General features: G+C 35.4%; 1 protein-coding gene across 4 annotated transcripts in view; it reads right to left on the reverse strand.

Moving 5' to 3' along the window:
* Positions 1 to 3,238: 3,238 nt before the first annotated feature.
* LOC113238906 (ubiquitin carboxyl-terminal hydrolase 2-like) overlaps positions 3,239 to 19,315 on the reverse strand; it is a 55,333-nt gene continuing 39,256 nt past the window's right edge. For 3 of the 4 annotated variants that reach the window (XM_026475757.1, XM_026475766.1, XM_026475773.1), the window contains 3 exons: positions 18,561 to 18,639; positions 18,371 to 18,471; positions 7,097 to 7,484 (listed from right to left, as the gene is read on the reverse strand). In XM_026475757.1, the coding sequence (XP_026331542.1) occupies positions 18,387 to 18,471; positions 18,561 to 18,639 (164 nt within the window). In that variant the 3' untranslated portion in view covers positions 7,097 to 7,484; positions 18,371 to 18,386. Of the gene's footprint in view, positions 6,713 to 7,096; positions 7,485 to 18,370; positions 18,472 to 18,560; positions 18,640 to 19,315 lie in introns of those variants that run through there. The other variant, XR_003311145.1, reaches the window with a different exon arrangement.

Consider the following 19,315-nt stretch of genomic DNA (forward strand, 5'->3'; position numbering starts at 1 on the left):
GCTTTTATTTAAATAATTATACACTACAGAAGTGTTGCAAAATATTTCATTTTAACATTACGAATTTTTACTAAATTAAATTTATTTATTTATTTTCAAACTTTACAGCTTTTTAAATTCGATTTATATTCTTAAATCACAAACACATTTAGCCATTTACAGTTTGTCATTTAAACAATTCATTTAGTCACATTAAATTTCTAATAAATTAAACCAAAGTGAAGTTACGGAAAACTGTTGTAATACAATGAAATCATCAAAATTACAATAAATAACTAAAACATACCTAACAAAGTATAGTTGCAAGGATAGTATGCACATGTGTGTGTGTATGTGTACATGTATGCTCAGCTTAATTTTTAATGCCATTCAATTGAGTGTTTCTTCAAAGAAGTAATGAATTGGCTGCCGTTCAGAAAGAAGATATCAACGTCCCTGAATCTGTCCTCGTAAGTGCGTACAATTCTATGCAAAATAGAGTGCTTTGCGTAGTTTGTACGGACAGAGCCCGAATGCAAAGAGCGCAATATGCCTCGTGCGAGTCGTGCAGGCATATAGGCGAATGCGAGCCGTCAGCTCGAGGCGATCTAGCACAGAGTGCACTACTATGTCGAATAAAAACTTAATGTCGGGTATTAGACGTCTGTCCTCGAGCGAATGCAGGCGATAATTATTAAGTCTATCAGCAGCGTACTCATCATATCTTTTAAAAATGAAAATGTATTAATTGTTTTTTTAATTGACCCATTATGTCCCACTCATCCACTGCTGGGCAAAAGTATTCATTTAAATGTATTAATTAAAGCGAAAATAGAAATAAAATAAAACATTAATAAGTAGTACATCCGATATTTATTTCTGTGTGCCGCCGACAGTATTCTGGAGAATGCGCGTGTATTCTCCGGAAAACGCGCGATGTTTTTTTGCCTTGTCGACATCTAATATAGTTTGTACGTTACACGAATAGTTAACATAAAGTTCATTCGGTACGTACAATTTTGTTACAAAAACTCGCTTCCCATTATATTCTGCGGAAATGTAGAGCTTAACAATGGTTTAAATAGCCAGTACCCAGATTTTAACTCAAATCCATTCGCGATGTTATACGCCCCGCCTTTCTCAACCAACTCGATTTCTGATCGGGAGAGAGAATCAAAATCAAGCTGCAGCTTGATTTTAATTGCCTCTCCCGATCGGAAACTGCGCCTTTTCAGAGTCGAGGCGCGTAATTGCGATTCACAACTGGCCGATCGGAAACTTTTAACATTTCTTATCGGAACAACAGTTGGTTCTCACAAATTAGAAAGATATAGTAGGAATCAGGTTCGAAACCCATCTGAATGCGAGACTACCCGATCGGTTCGACTCCGATTTGAATCAAAAGCAGGACGCTTGTCCAAGAAGATGCATCCGATAAAGAAGAAAGAAACAATCAAGCAATGTCGATTGCCGCCAAGTTGTTTACAATACGCAACTAACTTTAGTGTCATTTTGAAGTGCTACGAAGTGGAGATTGTTGTGCGGAAAAATATTATATTCAAAAATTATTGAAAACTAAAACACTGCTAAGTCTCAACATTTTTATATAAAACTTTATATTTTCAAATTGTGAGAGACTAAATTAAACACATTTGTTTTGAAAACAGACTTTGTACCAAATCAAAATAAAAAAAATAATCCGTCTGCATGTACGTACTTGCGGCTTTATAAGTAAAGGTGCGGCAAAATTGCTAACTTTTTTATGTACTTTATTAACAAAATACATGAGCTTCGACTCAAGAAAAATGAATTTTAGTGTAATTTAGAGAGTGTTATAACAATAACACGAAACGTCGGTTTGTTTGAAACAACAAATATACGCGATTTAAATCCGGAAAAATAGTTTCATTTCCTAAATAACACGAAAGTTAAGTAGAAAGTAGTAATTGTGTTAAAAAATAAATAAATCTAAAATTTTGACACCTTCTTACTCGTAAAACCGCAAGTACCTGCAGATGGATTATTTTTTTCTTCATAGAGAATTATTGGACCTAAACTGTAAATAAACCGTATACGTACCGAGATAAAAAATAAAATGTATATTTCTCCCAATTTCTCCATACAAAAAAAACTTTTTTTCTCTGAAACCATCAACTTTAAAATTTTTTTTTTTTTGCCTTTTAGGCCCACTGTGCGCCGGTCAGAGAAAGTTTTGTTTCGTAATAAGCGAAAAAGACGTGCGTCCGCGACGGGCAGTCCGAGTGATGGCGAAATGTGGAACGTCTTTTTCGTTCTTATGGCATGGACAAAGCTTTTAGTGGTTCAAGCGGATTTAGTGTAGTGACTCTAAGGGTCGTATTCTAGAACTCTATTCAATGCTCAAGTCAGGATTTGAGTATGGTTTAAAGCACTCGAAATCATACTCAAGTCCCTACCATTAGGGTCGTATTTCCAGTGCAATCCTGACTTGAGCATTGAGTAGAGTTCTAGAATACGACCCTAAGGGTCAGGATTTGAGCAGACGAGTACGATTTCAAGCACTGGAAATTCGACCCTAATGGAAAGGACTTGAATATGATTCTCGTGCTTTAAATCATACACAAGTCGGGACTTGAGCATTGAGTAGGGTTCTGGAATACGACCCTAAGACGCTAGACATAGAGCTAGGCATAGAGACAGCTAAACCTTCGACTGCACATGTACCCACACAGCCAGTGTCCGAAAATGCTGTATTGTTCACCTCAACCAGATAGATCTAAAGACTAGGGTTTAAATAAAACACCGTTTTTAATAATTTACTCATTTAAATATATATCTATAATATAAATCTGTTACGTATATTACATAAATGAAGGGCCGCGGCCCCATATCCGTTTTTAATAATAATAATTATCATAAATTAATTTATTTAAATAATAATACAGTGATTTTCAACAATGTAGCAAAATTCTTTGGTTAAAATTAAGATTCTTTTGCGAAAAAAATCAACAACTATAAATTAATACAAAAAACAAAACGATCACTCAATGAAGCAGACTATACTAAGGCCGTCTAAACACGGCGCGAATTTGGACGCGACACAATAATCGCGTCACTTTTGTATGTTACGCGATTTTTAGCCGTGGGCGCAATTTGAACATTTTAAATTTTTTAATATTTTGTTCTTTTCCTATGTTAGGAATTGAATATTACCTATTTACACTAAAGAACGAAAGGCACCCTATGTACCCAGATTCCTTATATTCTGCGGGCGGATCGCCGAGTTCGGCTGCGAGACGTGTACTATAACGACGACATAACCGTCAACTTTAGATTTCTTCCACGCCTAACATCAGAAAAGAATCTTAAACACTACATCCCTTTCTAACACGTTTTAATTAAGCAATGTGTACGAGAGAGGGAGAGAGAACAAATTTTTCAATATCTCAACTACGAGCGCTCAGGCTAGAGTGGACGGAGTCGCGCGCCGAGTCGAAAGCCGCGCCGTGTGAAAACATATATTACTTTATAAAATGGCAGACAGAAGTTTATAAAACCCTTTTTGTAGGCAATTTTAGTAATATTTTGTGTTGTTTTGAAGTCATAATTAAAAATATTGTCTATGGCAAGGTTACATGACATGACATTCGCGTGGCGGCTAATCTTACCACGATGAATAAATGTGGGTGTCGCGGAATGCATCGACGGATTACTTGGAGATAATAATCCATAGATGAGCACCACGTCAACGTATCTGTTAACAGCGACCGCCAATTCAACCGCTAGAGGTAAATATTTTAACACATCTTCCCTATTTCGAGTCTACACACGGCGCTGGGCTATTGCACTTAAAGCCCCGTGTTGGACTTTGGTCACTTCATGTAAATTAGTCATAGAACATTCAATAGACATAATATCACTACAGGCGTTTAACATTGTTATATACTCCTGTTTGCCGCACATAAGGGAACAACACACAGCGTGCATACCCAAAGGCGTTATAGTTATGATAATATCTACATTTATTTATTTATAATACAGGGGGCGACCTTATGAAATTTCGTAACAACAAGCCGCATAGTCCACATCTAGTTTGATTTTGATTATCGCAAAGCCAGAGGTAGCTTTACGTGTTGAAATTTTCATCCGGTCCACGAAACAAAATTTCAAAAGTGACCCCATAGTTTTATTAATTAATAAATTTATTTTATTACTTCTTTTTTGGTCAAAATATGATTACATCGAGACCGTATTTCGAGTTGGTTTGAATTATCAATTTACAATTATTTTACTGAAAATATTATTATTATTCACTTTCAATTTCGATTAAAGAACCAACAACAATGGGATCTTAATCTTTCATAAAAGAAAAAGTAGACATTATTTAATGATCCCTGAAATGTAAAAATTAGTTGTTTAAGGCGTCATCGTCATCATTTACTAGCGAACGTGCAGTCGTGATTTGTTCACAGTGAATGATACGCTAGCCGATATGTCAACTGACGTCCCGACATATTACATCAAAAACGTCGGGTGAGGCGTTCGCCAAATCCCCGCAACAAACGAGGGCAAAAATCATTAAAATAACTTGAAAGTTTTCATAAAGAATTTGCTCAATGGTAAATATCCGTTACTATCGATTTAGTAATGCTTTTACCATTTCCGAATAACTCCCACCAAACGTTGACATTTTTATGTGTCGCAAGAAAAGAATATTAAACAAAAAAAAAGAAATGCAATTTGTCTTTAAATTTCTTTTTTGTTTAAGTTTTCTTCTAGCCTTACAATTTTCTTCTTTGCCCGCAACCACTGCATCATGAAGAATAGTGATACAGTAAGGGAAATGATAGCGTTCGAAATGCCCGAAAGCAGCACATCGCCGAGTAGAAGGTGGGCCGCCTTCACGAAACTGGGATGCACCCGAGTGCTGACATTTGCCAACGATTTCCCACTTATAATCAGCTGCAGGGATAAGTCGAAGACAACTCGGCTCGCCCTGGAGCGCCGCGACGAAGAACGAGAGTGCAGGGGCAGAAACAGATGAGTATTTTCGAAAGGTGACGCGAATGTAGGGAGCGTATCTCGTGAAGGTTCGCAGGCTCTGCCCTCGTCGTCGGGAGACGGGCGTGGGCGTGATGTGTGTATGTATTACAATAAGTTGCAACGGCTATCATGACTTCTCTTGCGATACACGAAAATGTAACTTCCTTTCAATACTTTCCACACAACATTATTGTTTAAAAATAAAACGTTTCTCTATTAAGTAAATACAATAGTGAAACAAAACAATGTGATGCAAGGAATACTTAATGCAAGCCATACACTAGCGGTGCAGTCGTAACAATAAATATAATGATCGCCATACACGATGCGATTACATTTTCTATAACACACATCGCCATTTATAATTATAAAAACTAATAAGCGACTTTTGTAAACTGGTGGCGCTACTCGCGATTTCTAACACGTTCTTGTTATTTGTAACCCTTTACAAGATTGACGTGAGCAGCTCTATGTAAATGCTCACGACTAATATCATCCTGCAAATCGCATCGTGAATGTCTAGTTTTACTCAACGACGTTAAAAAAATGCATAGACTGCTTAACCCGCTAATTCTTAAACACATTCAGCCTACCTAGAACTTAGAAACGTATTAACAATATTAATTTATTAGTTTAAAATAGTTGTTTAATTTTGTCATTTATTTTAAAACTCATAAACGGGTAAAAATATCGACAACTGGCACATATTTCCTCAACTACGGCGATGGCAAAGAGAGGTTAATGCTTTTTCACATGGACGTACGTTCCCTCGCCGTTATGACACATACATTAACATTTTAAAAGTTTCACAATAGCTATCACAAAAGGCACGAGGCAAATACACCTGTTACGTTAGAACGCCCACAGGCACATCTCCCTTTTCACTTACGATTTAAATCAACTTAATGCCACTTACACACACGATTCAAAGTGGTGCTTTGCCGTACCTTGCCCAATGTATGAGCGAAGTCATACAGAGGGGGAATGCTGTCAGCGTTTCGGGCCTCGCTTTCATTTAATTTGGCCTATCGTATTTCTTTCTGTAACAGACATGGACGGTGCACGTTTGTCACTTCTCAAGAACTTGACAGGTTTTCTATTTATTCGAAATTTGGACTAATACAGAGATTCACACATAGGGGCCCGTGTTCAGAGTCCTAAGTAAGTAAAAAATATCGCATTTTACCTTTTTTTGAGTTAAATCGAAAAATTACAAAATTAAACAATAACAGCGTACGATGGCCACAAAATTATAAATTATTAAATGATACGCAAAAATAATTTAAGTAAATAACAATAATAATCAAATTGCATAGACTCTTGTTATACTTAGTTTTGTTCATAAATGACTTTTTTAATTTTATATATTAATGAGCAATTCTGTTATACATATTTAGAAAAACTTTTCTCACTATGAAAAAATAAGATGTCAATTGTTAGTTCGTTTAATAATATTCGTATAATACTGGTCATGTCCACCAGTGGACTGTAACATGTCAAGCAATTTTAGACCTGACAGATTTTAGTTCAGTTCTACAAAATATGTTTAATAGAATTGACACAATGTTCTTTTGTAAATAAATCTCTATCTATTGAGTAAATATATCGAGGTGTTAAATAATTATGTATTTATATTTAGCCTTTTATAGTGGAGACCCGTGTCCCGCCGTGGGATGCGACGACAAAGTAACGTGATGCAAGCCCGAATAACCTTAAGGGAGACGCAAGAGGAGTCAAAAATGAACCTCTCTCCTCTTCCGTGGCGGTGACGATACTATTACTTACTATTTATTCATATGTACTTAAAATTTTTACTTTTTTAATAACAACTTTATACTTCGGAGAAATGCGCAGCCGCGGTCAGTAAAAAAATAATTCCAGTTCTCTCCGATGATAACTTTAACTACTATTACTTCGGATGCCGCGTAATAAATAAAGTGAAATGATTAAGAATCACTTCCGTCATCTGAAATTATTTTTCTCGTGTTTCTAACCAGGCTTGAAATATTGAACTATTCATCCCCGTTGATTTTGCAGGACACAACAAGTATAATAATATTTATTAATTATTTTATTTATTTAATAATAAATAAGCTTTACACTCCTATATACAGTAAGTACCATTTTTGAAAAATATTTAAAAAATGGTTCTAGTAATTTTATTATAAATTGTTATGTTTTTAAATCTGTATTTCTGGTGTTGTTTATTGATGGATTCAAATTACAGTAATTTAAAATATATTCCACAAGTAACCGTCAAGTCGGACGCAGCGACCACGCGAGGTGAACTACGGCCTAGACGTGATACCTGTGCCCGGCAGTGCGACGTGCACGGGTTGATAAGTCGAGAGTGAGTTATGAGTTACTTGTCGAATACATTTTCTATTACGGTTCATTCCGGAGTCACCCTTTATAATTTTTTTTACCTATATCCTACACGCACTGGCGGAGAGCAGCTGCGCGGCTTCGCGACAGGCGGGTTCCTGAAACCATACAATACTAGTTTACTTAGGAGACAGCTTCTGCGTTTTCTTTCTCAATTATTATAATATCGTTCGCTTTTAATGCATCGGCTAAGAATTTCAATGATTAAATTAACATAATCAAACACTACCAACACACACTCGACGAAAGCCAAAACTAACGCCACAAAACAAAAAACCGAAGAGATAGAATGGAAATGTTCGTGATTGGCCAAGTACCACTTATATATTAACCAATCAGGAGGCGGTAGAGCGTTTGACTACCACAGACTATGGAAACTAAAGGACATGTTATGTTGACATATATAAACCAGACGTTATACGTATGTGATGTCGACACCTCCTACGTAAAGTATCGTATGTCGAAATTGCCAAGTTTACAGGGGAGCGTTTTAAAGTTCTCCGTTTTGTTTGGCAAAACCTCATTACTGACATAAAGTGATCATCTAGTAGATCATCTAACCAATATCTAGGATTTTACAATACTCTATGTGAGTAACAAGCTTTGCCGAATAAAACTGAAAAATGCTAAAGTCACGTGTTATGCTCATTGCAGTGAATTGAGAACTTTAAAACGCTTCCCTGTAAACTTGGCAATTTCGACATACGATACTTTACGTAGGAGGGGTCGATGTATTTCGACATTGAAAACATAAACATGTTATTGTCTTTGTTTAACTCTTGTGTGCCGTCTTAAGCCAATAGAGATAGCATTACATTGGTCTGTGTCAACCACGGGAATCGAAAATACGTAACGTCATCTTAAATGCCAACAGTGTCCATTTCGCAGTACATGAGGTACATGATACGGTTGTCAAAGGGAAGTACATCAAATGTCAAAACAAATGTTTTTCCAAGTGTTTTATTGAATTATTCGCATGTATTGTAATAAAATGGACAAAAATATTGACAGTGAGAACAATTAAGTATTAATAAAAATTCGTCGCTGCAGCATTACGGGATGTGGCATTTGAAAAAGCGAAGATCGACCGAATGTAACATTGTACAGCCATGTGTTATTTTTCTGTCACATCACACAAAAGCCCAAATATCTCATGTAATTAGACCTATTTAAGTAGTTTATTCATTAATCTTGGCAAATTTTGCTTTAGTTTCTTCAGATTGCCTGTTTGTTTGTATATTTTGATGATTGTTGTTAACTATTATATTGAGATAGTGCTGTTCTTGGAAGCGTACATATTATCGATATTCTGTTATTAAAATAATGCACTACGAGGTTTTTATTATTATTATTTATAATATTTCAAGTTTACCTATTAATAAAAGAAGAATAAAGAATGGTTGGAAATCATACCGCCGTACTGAATATAAACATTGAATCAAAGACATCTTCATTTATTTTATTCGCTTCATTTCGAAGAGTTAAAGTTTAACATAACATTGAATGTAACTAGATTACATGATAATGCAATTCCAACATTAGGTTTATTGGTAAATAATTTTATATTTAATTTAGATTAAGCAAGACAAGAAGAACAAGACAAGAGAGGTGGCGTGGCGATCGCAACGCGAGTATCGTTTTGAAGTCTCTCCCCGTTTGTAAATCTTAAAAAATTGTAAAAGTGCACTGAACTACATAAAGACTAGTACAAATTGTTTGTAAAAGCGATAACTTTCATAGTGTTAATGTTACGATCTAATATTGCAGTGATAAAGGACGATACAACCGGTAAATATTTCGAGTGTGGAAACGAAAGCAAAATATACCATAAAGTGAACATTTCTCATAAGTAATAGTGTAAATCAGTGTCGAAAGTGACTAAATAAACCATTACTACATAAACAAATACTTCAAATCAATATCGTACAGTGTAGTTTCAAATAACAATACATCGACGAAGAACTGATTACAATATTTGGACTTCGAACTTGAATACCCACATTGATAAAATGTTAACAGATTCGAAACAAGTCGTTAGTGAACGAAGTGTTTGACTATTTCGCTACTTGACGTCATAAGTGTCGTGGCCAAGCGGCTGACACGGACAGTTTGAATTCAGGGGTTCCGAGTTCGAATCTGACTACTACAAAGGACCAGTCTTTTTTTTTTTTTTTCTTTTTCTTTTTCTTTTTTTTTTTTCCTTTTTAATTATTTCTCATTACTTGTCAGAATTATTATTATTATTTGACCTACATCAAAAATGGATCACATGAATATTACTATCAGAAAGAAAACAAGGTCTTTCTCTCAATCGGACTGTGATACAGGAAAAGACATAACGACTAATTCATCACTCCTGGAGACGTCAACAAACAGCCTACCCTCAATCTCAGGACAAAATAATTTTCTATTGGAAGAATATAAACTAAAAATAGAAACTTTGACTCGAAATTTGGGATCTGCAGATCAAGAAATAGAAAACATGATTTTGGAAAATAATGAACTAAAACGCACTGTTGAAAAACTCAAGAAAACGGTAAACATGTTTAAGGAAATTGGCCTAGCTGAATCTTTTGACAAAATTTCGTCCCCGGTGATCCGTAAGATTAGAAAGGTTATATCCCATAACAGCCCACAAAAACCTAATAATGATCTACGTTTGCAAGTAACTGTATCTACACAAACAGAAGTTGAGTTAGAGAATTTTGGAAAGTTGCCGAAATTGGAGACAGAAAATATGAAGAGACTTAGGAAAGGGACGAAAAAACAACTACAACGAACAAAAAAACTTATAAACAATATCTTTAATTTGAAACGGAAAAATGAAAAGCTGATCAGTGAATTACAGGAATGTCATTTAATAGTAAAGAACAAACAAGATAAAGAATTTGAAGAACTGAATTACTCTAGTCTTGGAGATGACACGATAATAGGGAAAAACAACACTAAAGAAAAGAAAATTGTCCATCTACCCTCATCCAAGGAGGAAGAAAGCCGAAAAGAACCCTCAGAAGATAAAAGACAAGGGAAAAATCATACTGTAATAGAAAGAGGACTTATCGATATTCCTAAACACACACAAGAAAATACAAAAAATATTACCAACAACAACAATGGAGACAAGAACAACACTTGGAAAGAAAATGAGGTGCAAAACAGTAGGTTGACATCAACTGGAAATAGCAAGGTATATGTATTAGCAGACCAACAGGGAAAAGGAGTTAGACAGTCTCTGCAAAAACTACTGGGCTCCAAATTTTCTATATTTTCATATTGGAAACCTGGAGCAAAGCTTGTAAATATAATAGATTCGTACAAAACCGAATTATCGTTACTTACGTCTCGGGACTATGTTGTATTGTTGGGCTGTATGAATGATGACAACCCTTTAGATATTCAATGTAACCTTTTATTGTGGTTAAGTTTACTATCAAACACGAATGTCATAATATGTGAAACACCATTAAACAAGCATCTTAATGAGGCTAAGTTAAGTCATACCATCAAGCTAATCTGTGGGAAGTTTAAAAATGTTGCTTACTTGGATTTAGATTTTAAGAGATTCATTCCTAAACGTTATAATTTTGCATCATTTTTATGTCGACATATATTAAGAGAAATATTGCATATTAGTTATAAATTGTCCTATGACAATTACGTTAAAAATACTGAAAACCTGGAATCACATACAAGCAAAGGTACTCAAACGGAACCCATAGAAATAAGCAGTGAGGGTTTGTATCCCTTGGCGGATACAGTCAGCAGTGAAATCAAAGAACAGCTTTTTCGTGTACAATAGGCTGAATATTCTACATCAAAATATTGATGGGCTTTTGAATAAATCTGACGAACTAATAGTAAATTTAGATGAATTAAGGGATTGTGAAAGAGAGATTGATATAATTTGCATCACAGAACATAATATGGTACAAGATGACATTGACTTACTGAATATTCCTAACTTTAAACTAGCATCACGCTTTACTAGATGCAGAAGAAATGGTGGCTCATGTATACTAATAAAAAATAATTTAAAATACAAAAATATTGACATAATACATAAATTTAACGTGCCTAATGTTATAGAATGCTGTGCTTTGGAACTCGTAGAACAAAAACTGATAATAGCTTGCGTTTATAGACCTCCGAAAAATAGAAATAGAGACCATTATTTTGAGATGTTCTTCAGTAAATTCTGTGATATGATTACATCCCTGACAGGTAACAACAGTAAAAAAATTGTCATATGTGGCGATTTAAATATTAATTTACTTGATAATACAAATAAATACACAAAAATATTTACACAAATTATGTCTAATCTTAACTTAAAACCTGCTGTCGAAACTATCACTAGGCCAAGGAGTGGCACCTGTATTGATAACATATTATTTTCAAAAAACATTCGCGGTATACAGAGTGAAGTTCTTGATTGGGAAATGTCTGATCACAGTGCACAGCTCTTAAATATTCCCGTAAAAAGAATGTGTAAATTTAATTACTGGTTTACAATGAAACGTGACTATAGTGCAGAAAACATTTACAAGTTTTTGGAACACCTGACACAATTAAGTTTTAATGAAGTATTTTCATCGAATGAAGCTGATGACGCATATAATGAGTTTTTTAGTTTGTTCAAATTACTCTATGATCTATGCTTCCCTATTGTAAGAAGGAAAATTTGTACTCAGCGAAAACCCAAATGGATTTCACGTGGCATAAAAAACTGTAGTAAACGTCGAAGAAATCTGTTATGGACCTATCGAATTTCAAAAAGTAATCATGACAAAGAAATATTTCGGAAATACTCTTTAAGATACAAGAAAATTTTAAAATTAACACAAAAATCCCAAAATAACTATTATATACTTAATTCTAAAAATAAATCTAAAGCAACATGGTCTGTCATCAATAGCAATAAGGAACAGTTTCCAAAGGACAACATAACGCAAATAACCGTCGATGGAAAAAATATTACAAATCCCAACCAGATAGCACAAAACTTTAATAATTATTTCATAGATCAGGTGCAACCTATAAATTATTGCTCACATGAAGGTATAAAATATTGTAAATTTAATGGCTATAAATCGATTTTCTTAAGACCTGTTAAGCCGGAAGAAGTCCGTAAAATAATAAGAGACTTAAAGAGTACAAACAGTACAGGTTACGATGAATTAAGTACAAACATAATTAAAATTGTGTCTGATATAATTTCACCAATGCTAAGTCACATAATCAACTTATGCCTCGAGCAGGGTACATTCCCATCTAAACTTAAAACCACCATAATTAAACCACTTTATAAAAAAGGTCAAAGTGACATTATGAAAAATTATAGACCTGTAGCTTTGATACCAATATTTTCGAAGATTGTTGAAAAAGTGATTTTTAATAGTATTTATAATTATTTTGAAATAAATGACATATTTTGTAACGAACAAAAGGGTTTTCGCAAAAATAAATCCATCGAACTTGCAATTTATGAATTTTTGAATATTATTTATAGTAGAATGGACATGAGACAACCAGTAATGGCACTATATATGGACATGTCAAAAGCTTTTGACTATGTGAATCACAACATATTATTACAAAAATTAGAAATTTATGGTATACGCGGTAATACTCTAGAATTAATAAAATCATATCTGAGCAATAGAACACAAATAACACAAATTAGTAGAATTTCTTTAAAAACAAAAATCGAAGGTACGTACGAATCTTCTCCAAGAACTGTGAAGTACGGAGTGCCGCAGGGCAGTATACTCGCCCCATTGCTATTTATTATTTATATTAATGATATGCCTACATCGATTCCAAATCATATGACTTTATTCGCTGACGATTGTACTATTATATTTGAGAATGAAAATGAAATATATGACTCCCTAGTAAATGTAATGACATGGCTAAAATCGAATAATTTATTACTAAATTTTGACAAAACAATGATTATGAATTTCAAGCAGAGAGGCGACAACTCTCTGACAAACAGAATAATTTATAACAACCATATCATAGATGAAACTCAAGAGACCAAATTCCTGGGAATCTACATAAATAGGAAAATGCAATGGGAAAAGCAACTTCAAGTAATATGTAACAAACTATCGAAGCAATCATATGCTCTTTTTAAATTGTCTAAGGTGGTTAATAAAAACGCTTTACTTGTGGTTTACCACAGTTACGTAGCTGCAACACTCAGATATGGAATCTTATTTTGGGGTAACGCAAGTAATATCATACAAGTTTTTCGAGCTCAAAAGAGATGTATAAGGGCAATTTGTGGCCTAAAACAGACCGACAGTTGTAAAAATTATTTCAAAGAGTTAAAAATTCTGACTTTGCCATCCATGTATATTTATGAAACCGCCTTATTTATACGACATCACCCGGACCTTTTTCCCTTGGCCACACGAGCACGTCGTCTAGGCCAGCTACGCCAAAGAATTTGTAGAACTGCATTGCTTCAAAAAAGCATGTTCGTAATGGCACCTAAAATCTATAATAAATTGCCATTACAGATCAGGCAGAGTGACACTTTCGACGAATTTAAACGCAAATTATTTAACTATCTTATTGAAAAAACATTCTACTCCCTGGAGGAATTTTTGTAATTTTATTATTTATAAAAGACATGACTGTGTATTGTAATTGATGACGTATTTTAATTTATTAACATTTGTTTAATTGTATCACTTTATTTTTAAATTTAAGATTACCTTGGTTTAATTTAATAATGTATAATTAGTTGGTCAATGTAATGTGATTTTTATTAATAATGTTTCTTTGAGACTCTACATTTCGTATGCCTTGATGGTACGTCATGGAGATCAATATTTTAAACGTTAACATCTGTACTGTTATACCCATGATGACGAATAAAATGATTTGATTTGATTTGATTTGATTTGACTTATTTACTAGTCATTCTCAGTTCCTGCAAACAAAATTATCCACTCGTTTCAGATTTTTTCCCACTGACAACTCTAACTACTAAAAATTCTTATTTCATAAAGCCAGCAATTCAAAGACAATGTTGGTCTAACGTTGCCGGGTGAAGGCCAATATCAACGTATAGACAGCCTATTTGCCTTGCCTTGCCTTGCCATCGGTCGGTGTCACTCGCCTAGCTGACCGAGTGAAGGCGAGCGCTAACGTGTATAAAGCTCGTTTGACGTGGCTTGTCACAACTCGCAGTCGCTCGTGACTACTTGTCTCACGTCGGAGAAATGTCCATTTTTCTGCACAAATCATATGCGCTCAGCCAATAGTAGTCAATTGACTACGATCATTGTCATCATATACAAATTGAGTGTAATCAGACATTTCCATGCTTATTAATATATGCGAAACATGTTTATACTAACACCGTCTCTTGTTACATCTCCAGTTATACCATGTTTTAAGCAAATAAACTTATGATAATAATATTATTATAGATAATATTACTATTTTCATTCATTTCCAAAGTATTAAAGAATAACTGAAATCGGTCGCTGATATTAATTCTATACCAATGCATAAATACAAAAAAGCCTACACTATTTGGAATCTGTTTAAAATTTCTCTATGCAAATATGAATGTTGAGGTTGGAAATGTGTAGGAGTTATATTTCAAAGATTTCTCTTTTTTATATACTCTCAAATTACAAAATATTAATTTTTTTGTGCAAATTCACTTTTCGTAATATTTGAGTATTTGTAAACGCAAAACAATAAATTCAAAATTTCATGTGACATTCCCGGATATTCTCATAATAACCTAAAATATGCCCAAATGGAATATTGATCTACTTTAATTAAATGTTTGCATGTCGATAATGACTTTTCGATAGATTAGTACGACACTAAAGATAGCCGCCATTTGTTCGTAAAATGTTTGTTTAGGTATGCACGTTCATTCCGTAGTTAGGGCAGCTCCTTTCTTTTATTTTTTTTCCATCCTCTAAGGACACTACTCAAACGTTCTTTAACATCTTTCATGTCATTTTTAATTAAATGTCTATCGAATTGATATTCAATAATTTTTTTGTGAAATTACTCCATTACTTTGTTAATATTATTAATAGAATATTAATAGTTTTTTTTTTGCCAAATGGTTATGCCTTTGTACATACCTGTTACACAACATTTTGAGATATTATTTTAATTTTAATAATTTCACAAATATAGTGAAAATATAGTGACGTTATCCTGTTCAGGAATACAGTGACGCGTTTAAGCAGATATTCAATTAGCAAAAATACGACGCTGTAGTGAATATCATAGGCAATAGAATTCTGGTTCAGAACTATAAAGAGCGCCTTTGTGATATGGTTTACGAAATTATAATTGACAGACTATAATACAGGAGTAAACAAATAATTTATTTGCAGTTAGTGTGCTAGTATATTTATGTGAAAAGGCGTTTAGAATTTTTATAGCACACTACAATGGACATGTTCACCCCGGGAGGGAAGAACTTAGGCAAATCCTCTTATTAGGCTAGTCTAAATTGTTTCTTGGGTTGAGATTTATAAAACTACCTTTGCCTTGGACTAAGCAAAAGTGCTGAGCGAAGCAAGTTTTGCTTTTCGTATTCACAAAACGAACATTATCTAATAAAAATGGAAGTAAATTAATTTGCTACTCCGCGAACCCAGTGAATGTCAAATCGTGCAAAATAGCTGCGCTTGTGTTGAATATTTTTTCATTCAGTTAATTATAGCAACCCTCCCTCCGCATAAAATTAATAAAATAAATAACACAAGCGCAACTATAGTCCCAAACCATCACCAAAAAAATACCCGACACGTGTTTCACCTCTCCACGAGACACCTACAGGGGCTGTTGACTGCTCGACCCTCGGCCGAAGAATGAGCTCGTTTTTTTTATGAAGGATATTTTGCAGTTGGCCGCTGATGGCCTTTACAGCGCCACCGGAGAAAAGGGCGAGCTGAAGGCTCATAACCCCTAAAATAAACTTAAAGCTAAGTAGCGGGTCTGAGGGCGCCCAAGTGGGCACAGACCTCGGCTCAGGGCGCTACTGGAGACTTCCGCCAGAAGGGCGTGCTGTAGGAGAGAATCTACCAGTGTACGTGCTGAAATGAGGGGCTCTACGACCTCGCCGGCGAGGACGGTTGGTGCGTGCGGGACGGGACTGACTAGCGATCTGGTTGGCCTTCAAAGTGGCGAGAGTGATAGGGTCGTCAGGGTCGTTGAGGACTTCCCTTGGCCGACGGGTCCTACGTACGCGGTGGGGGTGATCCCTGAGGGGGTCGTAAGAGGATGCAGCCACCACGAGGGGGTTGGGGTGGTGAGGAGCAGAATCGAAGTATTTCCTCGATGCCTGTTTCATGAAGTGAGCTCGTTCAGAACGGTTAGTGTATTTATACCCCACTACCCCCAGTGTTGCTATTGTTGAAACCCGAAAATACCCGTAATAAAGGTGATAATGCAAAATTCAATTGTTCATTAATTATACAACCCCTGTTGTTGTACCTAATTATTTCCATCTGTTCTAAGGCACCCAGACGTAGTCCTTTTTCGCAAAAATGTAAGATTTCATAAGAATGGGCATCTGGTAAGATATGATTTGTTTCTAACAAATATTTAGCGAAATTGGACCTGTCTGGGTGCTTATGCCTAAACGAAGAAGCATGCTCTTTATATCTAGTTATAAAGTTACGCCCTGTTTGACCTATATATACACTGTTACATGTGTCACAGGTGAGCTTATAAACTCCCGACTTCTTACCACTTTCCACTCATTCCTTCCCATTGCAAAGTCTAGACCTCAAAGTGTTATTTGTCTGTTTGTGTTGCAACATTTATATCATTTGATTTCAAAATTTTATAAATCTTTTCTAACATATGCTTGAAAAATTAACTGCATGAAAAAATATTCAACACAAGCGCAGCTATTTTGCACGATTTAACCTTCACCGGGTTCGCGGAGTAGCAAATTAATTTACTTCCATTTTTATCAACATGGACTTCCGCAAAGTAACGCCTGAATCTATTAAGAACGTTGTCTAAGTTATGCTTAGGCATAGACCAACAATTCCAGAAGACTGCTAGTCTCCATACTACAAAACCGTAACTTTGAACAAGTTTAAAATCCCGTCTTATATTTAGATGGCACTGATCGATAGCCTGGAAGTACTTTATATTGTGGAAATGGCCGAGGATATCAAATAATTCCACTTTAATGTGAATAATAATAATAACGCATACACTCATAACCCCGCACTAGGGAAACCCTGTGTCGCGGGTGTCATGGAGACACATAGACAACCACAAATTGCACCCAAACTCACGAGAGAAACAAATCTAGGCCATACAAACGTTTCTCCCGGGTGAACCCGGGACCTCTACGTTGTTGACCAGTACCAGCAGAACAACTTTGATGAAATATGAGCAGTCAGTTTTATCTTTGTAATATAATTCAAATACTTGTCCATGAGCTAAACTTATTTTCTGAAAAAAGTTAATAGACTAGACACTACTTAAGACGATTTTATTTAGCGTTGGCAGCCTGTTAGACAAGGACAAACCACTACTTCGAGCTACCTCACGTAGCTCGGTTTTTTTAGTTTTACTTAAAATAAACCTTGACATAACCCAATAAGGTGTAAATTTGTAATACTGGTATATCGAAGTGTTCGATCCAGTTTATGAAATATATAAATCCGTGCAAATTTGTGACAAATATGCCTATTTGGTATTCATTGCGACAACTGGCACACCAATAGGTAAATTACGCCGCCTTGTGCCGCGATCAGCAGCCCTCTCGAATTATTTGTTGGTCTATGGTTTAAACAAGAAACTAAAAAGTAAACTCAAAGCTTAATTTAATTTCTCGAATCGAAATTCCGCAACTACGGCTTACATGCCTGTTTACTGCTAATAAATAAACAAATTTCAATCTCTTCCGTAGCACTAGCGCGCAATTAGTAGGACTACGGTCCAGTGAAGCGTAGCAAAGACGAGAGCTCACTTGGGCCGCGGGCCCGCTACGAGTGCGAGCCCCTCGCCAGCTCGTAGAACAGCACGTAGGCCTCCGACGACACCACGTTGCGCGGCGAGATGGGGGTCACCCTGCGGACAGTGGTACGGGTCATTGGCTGCTTCGGGCGGCTTCGGCTTCTTTCGGCCTCCGTCGGCATCCGTCGGCTAGCTAGGCTCACCTGGAGTCGTTGTACTCGTGCCAGTCGCCGGTGTACGGGTGCTTGCAGTACGCCGTGTAGTGGCCGGAGTACGTGGTGCCTGCGGGCAACGGCGGATACTTTCATTTCGAATACCAGCCCGGTTATAGTTCTAATTTACAATCAATCCTGATCCGGCTTTTTTATTAATAATATTATTTCAGACAAGCAACTTACACTTGAAATCGTTATACTGATTAAACTCTACCGCTCATTCGTAAAGCAGATTTCCCTGAGTTTTCTCAGCAAATGAGCAAGAAATTCTAAGGGTTGCTCTTTGTAAATATACATTTATCATTACAATATCTAATTAAATCATCCTTCTCAGATCGAGACTACTTGCAAAAACTAAACGAGTCACTACCGCGCTTAAATATATGATTTGTCTTTTTTGAAGACGGAGGAAAATGACATTTGTGGAGTTGCCAGTTTTCACAAAGTTTTAAATAGCTATGTCGTTGTTGTCGATAGTTTTATCGATAGATTGTGAAAGAATATGAACGTTCTAATGATTATTAATTGCATCATTGCCTCCGTTATTCTTATGTTGACAGTTGGCCGACTAGTCTCGAGGTCCATTTTTATTCATATATACTTTAACAAAAACAACCAGAATTTATTGTCTATATTAAATTAAAATGAAAAATGTTTAAATTTGTCTTGTGTTTGTATTTTTCATAAACATAGCTCTAAAATTGACAATTCAAATGAACTTATGCTCATTAATCGGATGAATA

This window comes from Hyposmocoma kahamanoa, unplaced genomic scaffold, assembly GCF_003589595.1.
Source record: "Hyposmocoma kahamanoa isolate Upper Pololo Valley unplaced genomic scaffold, ASM358959v1 109, whole genome shotgun sequence".
NCBI classification, from domain to species: Eukaryota; Metazoa; Arthropoda; class Insecta; order Lepidoptera; family Cosmopterigidae; genus Hyposmocoma; species Hyposmocoma kahamanoa.